The sequence below is a fragment of the Phalacrocorax aristotelis genome, chromosome 20, assembly GCF_949628215.1.
Source record: "Phalacrocorax aristotelis chromosome 20, bGulAri2.1, whole genome shotgun sequence".
In the NCBI taxonomy this organism is placed as follows: Eukaryota; Metazoa; Chordata; class Aves; order Suliformes; family Phalacrocoracidae; genus Phalacrocorax; species Phalacrocorax aristotelis.
In genome coordinates this window covers 4,953,432-4,962,012 of record NC_134295.1, presented here as the reverse complement: position 1 = coordinate 4,962,012, position 8,581 = coordinate 4,953,432, and the positions used below count along the sequence as shown (strand labels likewise).

Below are 8,581 nucleotides of genomic sequence, written 5' to 3'. Positions count from 1 at the left end.
CGAGCGGGGCTGGCGGGAGGTGGCGGGTGCTGCCGGGGCCGCCGGGCGCGCGTCCCCCCGCCACACGAACATGCCCCGTCACGCGTGTGCGCTCTGCCCACACAGGCAGGTGCACGCCCGGGGGTGCTCACCTGGGGGGGGTGCGCCGAAACGGCACCGCGCACACACACACCACGCTCCTGCTGGGATGCAGCCTCGTCTTCCCTGCCCGCCTCGGCTGGCCTAATTAAAGCCCGCTATCATCCCATCTAACGTGATTCCAAGGTTAATGAGTCCCTGCTCTCCATCCTCCCCTGCCCCAGCCCTTTGAAGTCGAGCTGCTTTCATTGCTCGGTGTCTGATGGCGGCAGGAGGTGCCTGGTGGAACGAGCCGGGATCCCGTGCGGTGTCCCTAACATCGTTTTTAGCCTCTGTGGGTTAAGCCAAGAATAAAGACTCGCAGGGCATGAGCTTATTTTGATTTAAATTCTTCTGATCTCCTGGCCCAGCCCAACCTCTGCGCAAGAAAACACCTTCCCTGCATCTCAGCCTGCTGCTGTCAGGGAATTAACAGTTATACAGGCAACTTTTTTTGCATGGCTTCAATAAAAAATAGTATGTTATTAAATTACAGCCTGCGTGCAGAATGGCACATAAGGCACTTCAGGGTGAGGTTGAGACGTGGCTGCTGCTCGTGGCGCAGCCAGCGCCGGCGTGCAGGCTTGGGTGCCATCGGGATGCGTGTCCCGGTGACACGGCCCCGCTTGGTGACACCCCTGCGGGGCGGGAAGGATTCGAGGAGGCTGATGGGGATCCAGGGAACTGGGTTTAAATCTGGCACTGGGCAAGACTCCTGAGCCGTACAAAAGAATTTAGGTGCTTAATTCCCACCAGCTTTTTTCCCTGTTTTAGCTCCAAGTGCAGCCTCAATCCCAAACTGGCTTTAGGGAGACATTTCCAAGGTGGGTACCTGGGGTGGCGTTGTAGAAGTGCCCCAGACCCACTAAAAATGAGCCCAGACTGTTCCTGCCGGACCGTTCCCCACCCAGGAGAGCCACGGTGCACCCTGGGGCGGGGATTAGCCCTTGGAGCCCCAGCTGCCCCGCAGCCCTGGCCTCGGCTGCTCTCTCCTCCCAGCCATCCTGTGTCCAAAGCCCCCACGTGCCACGGGAGCAGCCCTTACATGCAGCCATGCCTCAGCCTTGTTCCCTGCACGTGGGCCGGGCTGCCCTGGCCAGGAACAAACAGGCGCCGGGGAAAACAGGCATCCTGGCACGGGCTGAGCCGCGAGGATGTGTTGTTGGAGTCCTATTTATGGGAAATCACAGCCTGCCTGCCTGCCTTTTTCTTACTTTTTTATTTTTTCTTTAAATTGGAGTCTCCTCTGCAATACATGGAAATATTTGGGGTTGATTTTAGCTGAACAAGCTGTGGTTCAGGGCTGGATGGTGGTGTCGGGACTGGCCGAAGCTGGGGAGAACGAGCTCAGCAGAGGAGCTATAGCGGACCTGAAAAACGAAACATCCTGGCTACAGCTGAACAGAACAGCTCTTGTGACCCCAGAACGATGTTTTTACTGGGTTGTTTTTGTATTGCACCAAACTTGAGAAATTCTGAGTGATCAGGAATGAAGGATTGTTTTTTTCAGGTTTTATAGCTTGGGCACTGAACCAGCCCTCCACCCGCCCTGCTCTTCTCCCAGCTCCCATCCTCGCCAAGACTCTTGCCAGCCAGCACTGAAGACACAGCCAGCCGGGGCTTGCTGCCAGCAGGTCCTGGCGTGGCTGCGTATTTGCCCTTTACGGGCCTTGGTTTAACAGCTCCTGCCTTTTTCGAGCGGGTGGGTACGGCACCGGTTGCCTCCCAGAGATGCCGAGCATCGGGGCTGGCCCCGGAGGGGTGGGAAGGGGGCAGCGCCCCAGCAAAGCCGGCTGAAGGGGCAGCAGCTCCGCTTCGGGGGCGAGTTTTGAAGAGCCTGTGAGTAGCAAAAGGGCTCATTTTTGTGCCTGTCTGGGAATTGAATGGGGAGAAAAAAAACCCCACCAACCGATACATATAAATATATATCTCCCACAAGGCGCGAGGTCCCGCTGAGTGAGTAGATGTGAATGACGTGTAACCTAACACTTTCCCAGACACCCTAATGAATTTTCCATGTTTTCCACCATTTAGCTTCTAAATAGGCAGTATTCAAAAACAAAAAAAACCCAACCCAACCTCAACAAACCACCCATCCTTTCCAGCAGAACGGCCCTGCAGCGGGATTAACCCCCCATGGATGCCCACGGAGACGGTGCCGGAGCGGGAGCCGGTGGCTCCGGTTCGCACTGGCCCAGGCGACGGGCATCGGGGAGGGGTGTTGCTTGCAGGTTCAGGGGGTCGCCGGGGGTGCGGGAAGGGTGCAAGGCGCCTCGCGGGGCCCTTCGGCCCCACTGTTTCAGGGGAACAGGAGTGTGCCCTAATCACACTGATTGCTCCTTCGTGCAAGGTTCATTAAAGCTCTTAACGAGGGCAAGGGACGGTGCGGGCAAGGCGGGAGCCTGCGGGAGCAAAGCAGGCTCCTTCCCCCGCGTCCTGCGAAGCCTAGGGACTTTTTTCAAGTTAAAAGTTTATTTACTAAGACGGGCAGTTTGGAGACAACACAGTCATTAAACTGGAGGCTGGGGTTTAGAGTTTGGCGACTATAATAAGATTTTTGCTGAGACTTTTGTTACTTTGTTCTCGAAGGAAATATTCTTCATTTTTCCTAGGAGATTTTTTTAGCCCAAACTCTGCTCAATTTAATATCTGAATGTTCAAAAAAAGCCATCCAAGCGCCAGTGACTTTTTTTTTTTTTCCCCCTTTCAGTTTTCATTTGCAAAAGAAAAACCAAACATTTCTGCTCTGGCTGCCCCACAGTATTGCTTTCTGCCCTGTTTTTCAGAGTCCCCCGGAACATTGGGCACCCTTGGGTGCTCGGCTCTGCTCTCTGGCAGCCCGCCCCAGCATCTGTGGCCGCTCTCAGCTCTCAGAGCACCTTTGGGAGAGGCTGAGGCACCCCACAGCCCGCGCTGCCGTGCTGGGGTCCAGCTTTCCCATTTAATTCATTAAATTGGTGCAAAACCTGTGTACGAGCAAGACACAGCCCCAGCATCTGCAGCACGCTGGCTCCTGCACGCAGTAGGTGGCCTGTATAAAAATAACGCCTATATAAAAATAACACCCATCTGGCCCTCAGGTGTCGGGTACGTTTAACGCCACTGGCTCGCGGAGCTACCTGGGCCTCCCAGCTGTATTTTAGCTGCTGCCGCGTCCTCCCCGCACCGGCTCGGTCCAGCATCGCCTCGAACGGCAGTGCCCGATCCAGCCGCAACCCCGGTCCCCGCCGGGCATCGCCCCACCAGCGCCGGCACCAAAACTGCTTTGCAGAGGGGCTGCACCCCTCGAAAGCCCCTTTTCCGCGGGTGACCCAGTGCACGCCGGTGCAACAAAGCCCTTTTTATTTGTCCTCTTTTTCTTTTCCCTTTCCTCCTTCTTCTCTCTTTTCATTGCAGCTTTAAATGAGGCTGTGAGTAAAGCGTGGATCAGTTTGGAATGGAAAGTTCCTGTAAATAATAGCTACACCTCGGGGTGTTTCCTCTCCCAGTAGCTGTGAAGAAAAGGCGGGTATGTCTAGGGTTTGACTTGAAACATATTTCCGCTGGCCAGGGCTGCGGAGATGGATTCTCACCCATATTAGCATTTATTGTGGTTTTGTTCGGGCTTTTCCGTTGTTGGGTTTTACTTTTTTTTTCTCCCTGGTTCTTTTTTCCTCTTTCCATGCAAACGCCGCTACGGGTTTTGCTTACAGAGATGCTGCAAAGGCAGACCATCGACTCCGGCATGTCCGCCCCGAGCCCTGCTCGCCGGGGAGGGCGCTGGCACCGCCGCAGCACGCCGCTGCCTTTGCTGGGCTCATGAATAACGCTTGCGTTGAGAGGCTTGGCTCCTCGGGAGCCCCCAGCCGCCAGCGCATTGGCATCAGACGCTATTGTAGGCTGGGATTTTTTATTTTTTAATTTTTGCTTTTCAGCTGTCATTTGGGTTCTGGAGGCGAGTGGTGAGTGTTAAGGGGTTTGGGCTTGGACCGCCTGGGAATTTGGGTCCTGTTTAGGATTTGTGCTGGAGCTTTTGTGTCTCGGGAAGCGGCGCGGCGATGACAGGCGGCGGTCGGGGCGCGGGGTGCTTGGCCGGGGGCGCAGGGATCACCTGCCAGGTCTAGCTTAGCGCAGTCCGAGTGGTTCAGACCCACCTTGGAAAAGCCTACAGGGGTTTTCCCAGGGCTCACAGCACGGGGTCGTGTGTGTGTGTGTCCCCCATCCCACCCACCCACCTGCCCGAAATGTGGGTGAGAGCAGCCGCGAGCCCCCCAGACACCGGATCCGGGCACCAGGATGCTCGGAGAGGTGCCAAGTTAGACCCTGGAGACAAAGCAGCGTGAGGAACCGTCCTCTGTACGGGGGCACGGATCTGCTCCCCCCGGCGAGAAGTGAGCAGGCAGAAGGCACCGGAGAGACTTGTAATCGTATGTTTATTATTCCACATGGAAAGTCATTAAAATGATTACACGGAGGCCTGGCGATAAAATCACGTACATTGGAGAAGAACATCGACACCAGTAACAGAAAAGCAGAACTGACCACTTTGCTCTGGATTCGTACCAACGCGGTGTCCGCGCGCTCACGGAGGAGCCCAGCTCTGTTCTCACTGAAGCCAGCGCAGCAGAGACGGCTCCAGCAAGAGCTTCTTCCAATGACTTCAACAGGAGCAGACCCTCCTCTTCCTCTCCCCCCCTCCCCCCCCCCCCAGTGACAAGTGCTACAGGTTAAAAAGATGGGCTACATATTAAATATAGGGCATTACCTTCAAGTAGGGCTGGTATATTACACAAATAACCACATTATTTGGTATCACTAGCATCTTTTTTTAATGTCCATCGTAAGACACCATTAAAAAAACCAACAACTTCAGCCTTCTTTATCTACAAAGATCTTTGTTCTCATCTCCTTAGTTGTTTGTTGTTATTTTACCCTGCACATACAAGTATTAGAAGCATTATTAAGAATCGGATCCTTCAACACATTTAAGAATTATATTACTATAACAAATAAGACCAAAAATTAGATTTTATAGTTAAATATTCTGTGAGCCAGACAAAGGGGTTTTACTGTACAAGCAATTGTGCATTTTTTTAAAAAAGCAAATTATAGTGCAAAGCAAAAAAACGTCGGCCTGTCTTGCGACCATTTGCATACAATAGAGGTGCATATATTTACACCTTCACATGACAATATGTCATAAAAATAACATCGTTGCCATTCTTTTTATTATTTTCATTTTTTTAAAATTCACTACGAACAGTCTTAAATTAACCTAGTACTACGAATGCCTTGTTCTCTTTGTGCTTTCAATCAGTGGCGCGATCGGATGATAAAACATAAATGTATCAAAACACAGGCTGCCGTGGTCCAGTTTCTACAGCTGGCAAGCACCGGCCCGGTGCTCGCTGTCGCTAAGGCAAGTGAAGGTTGCAGTTTTGCTGGGGTAGGGCTTTTTTTTTATTATTATCATTATTACTTAAAAAGAGTTGTTCTTCTTGTTGCTTATTTAACTCACGAGTGGTCATCGCAGCTTTCCAATTAAGCCAGGATGTCTTGCTCCAGTCTTGACGTGGTAGTGCAATTACAACGCTCTGTACCTCAACCGAGTGCTGACAAGCTGCCAACTGAGATTTGGCGATAGGCGGCGCGGCTGCAATGGCGTAACTGAGGCAGAGGAGCTGGGAGGGCAGCTGGGGGGGGGGTGGGTGTTGATTTTCTTATGCTCATGCAAAAAAAACAAAAGGCTTGGTTACTGGTGGTACCGGGGGCTGGGGACTGTCCCCGTCCCCTCGCCACAGGGGAGGCTGCGGAGGGCAGTGGGGACCGCAGCTACACGCTCCCGGGGACCTGCCCACGCACCCTCAGCCCTGCCGGTGCGAGGAATCCCGAATCCAGCCCGAATTCCCACGCCAGCAGAAAGCGCAGCCGGCTTGTGAGGGCGACGTAACCCCTCGGCGTGTCAGAGCCAGGCCACTATCCCAGCCTCGGGGGAGCCCCGGCCACCTCTCCGGCCGCCTACGGCCTCCCAGCACCGTCCCGTTCGGGTTGCAAACCCTTCGGTACCAGCTGCGAGGGTGTGCGGTGCCCGGGAGACCCGGCTCCTCCGAGTGCCACGGGATGCAGCCGGTACTGATGGGCCGGTGGTGCCTTTAGTGCCCCTCCTTCAGCTTATTCAGCTACAGCAAGATAGCCGTGCTCTGGGTCACTTGGGGGAAAGGAACGGAGGGTGAGGGGATGGAAAATGCTAGATATCATTGCTTTGCGCTATTCCCACCACCAAGGGACGGGGTAGAAATTGCTCCTTTCTCCAAATCTCAGTTAGAGCTTTCAGTATGAACTGACAAGTGTAAGTTGTTTCTCAATAAAAAAAAAGTCATCATGGTCAATCCGCTCTGGGTGAAAACATGGGAAAGAATCATAAGAGAAATATGATGCTTTGCCACCAGCTGCATGTGTCGCCACTCAGAGAGGATGAAAGGAAGACCCAGCGACCAGTGGCAGGGTGATGCCAAAGGCTCCCGAGTCCCTTTTTGCAGCTAACGCGCTTGGAAGTGCATCTCATACATCTTGGATTGTCCTGAACGCCGCCTTCGCTTCAGCCACCATCGCTGAGATTTGCTAAGAGGAGCAAAGAATCGAATGGTGAGGTCAGGACAAAAGAGCAAACAAAACAAAACAAAATACATCTCGTAAAAAGTACATCTCATATGTAAACATACAGGAAAGGGGGGTCTGTCAGGCACGGGATCAACCACGTTACTGTTTTAAAAATGACGACAATGATAAAAATGAACAATACAACCTCTGTCGTCAACAACAAATAATAATAAATCACATCACAGCTCTTGTTCACATGGCTGATGCCGGCCGACCCGCGAGGAGCGCACGGCCCCCGCGCGTGCCCGAGTCCCCGCGGTTGTGCTGTAAACCAGACTCTCACGTGCCGCGTGCGGCTCTGGCGTCGTCCCGGAGCTCTTTGGTGGTCAGGGGCCCTACACTGGCGGAGGCAAGGAGAGGACACAACAGGGCTTTCTTCTTTTTTTTTTTCTTTTCCTTTTTTTTTTTCAGTCCAGTCTTCCTGCCCTGGCAGAGAGATGGCTTGGACGATTCCCTGGTCCTTTCTCTTCTCTGAAACATTTTGCAGAGGAAGGGTGAGCTTTTCGTAACTTTTGAATGCTTTGTGTGGGGAAGAGGGTGCAAGTGAGATGACTGAGAAGTGTTCTGCAAGAAACAAACGTCGGATTCCACATGCCCTTATTTTAAATTTTTTTCCCTATGTACATTCCACATGCTTAAAACATGTGAAAGGAACCACCAAGGGACCAAATTCAAGCCTCGTGGATGTTCGTCTTGAAATGTAACGTAGGTCCTGTTCCATCTTCGCTTGATGTTCGCCTATGCTTGCATGCAGAGGATCCTGGTTTGCTTTTGGTTTGGGAGACTTTGGTTTACCTTTTCTGTAGGCATCATTTCGCTCTATTGACTACCAAAAGGAGTAACGTAACGGTGGCTGATTAAGTTAAAGCTATCGGTGCCCAGTTGAGTTCCTCCTAGTAGGGTCTCCAGACAGACTCATCCATCCTCCCAGTAGTCGTCATGGTCGTTGGCGAGTTACTGTGGCTCCCGTCCGCATCCACCCCGTCATTCTGATTGCCCAGGTTGGGATTCATTAAGCTGTTCCCCGCTGAGGCACTTGTACAAGAAGAGAGCATCCGGGTGGGCGAGCGCTCGCCGCCTGCCACCATGGAGAACTGGTAGGAGCCCGAAGATGTGCCGTAGTACAAATGGTAGGGAGAGGGATTGGCCTGGAAGGGTCCACTTTGGTTTTGCGTGGAGCCGGGGTAGGGGGGTGGCAGGTAAGTGTGGTGGAATCGCGTCGTGGTGGGCATGCTGGTCATGCTGATGCCCCCGATGCCCGTGGGGGAAGGCGTTGCGGTGTAAGGGAAGGCAGCAGACATGGCGCCGGGGTAATGCATCCGTGGGTCGGAGAACCTGGTCTCAGTGAGAGCCGGCAGCGTCGGGAAGGAGCGATCGAACTGCCGGGGGTCAGAGAAGGGGCTCAGATCTGACGTGCCTGTTGAGGTGGAGGAAGAAAGTGGGCGGTTAGAGCACTAGCCTTGCGGCTTGTAGAGTTTGTCCTATAGCCTGGGCCATCCCCTGCCCAAGGAACTGAAGTCAGAGGGAAAAGCATCTCTTGGATCTGCCAGGGAAGACTGCTGGGGACCTTAAATACAGAAATCTTAACCCCATTTGTTTAACTTGCTTCCATTTCCTGTCCTAAAATTTGTTGTTTCCTACCCAAGAAGGGACTCAACTAAGCTGACTTCTCTAGGGGTCTATTCATCTCTGGCAGACTAAAAAAACACACCCCATAAACACAGAAAAAAAAAATGTTTAGCCATTACATCAGCTGTGTAGTAAATAAATGGATGCAGGCCCCAGACGGCCGGTCCCTGAGATAGTCGGTGGTGTATATACACAC

The 8,581-nt window shown here is 53.0% G+C and overlaps 1 protein-coding gene across 1 annotated transcript in view; it reads right to left on the bottom strand.

Annotated features, from left to right (window-relative positions):
• Positions 1–4,510: 4,510 nt before the first annotated feature.
• Positions 4,511–8,581, bottom strand: part of RUNX3 (RUNX family transcription factor 3) — a 42,584-nt gene continuing 38,513 nt past the window's right edge. The window contains exon 5 of the mRNA XM_075114808.1: positions 4,511–8,173. Within this exon, the coding sequence (XP_074970909.1) occupies positions 7,650–8,173 (524 nt within the window). The 3' untranslated portion in view covers positions 4,511–7,649. The remainder of the gene's footprint in view (positions 8,174–8,581) is intronic.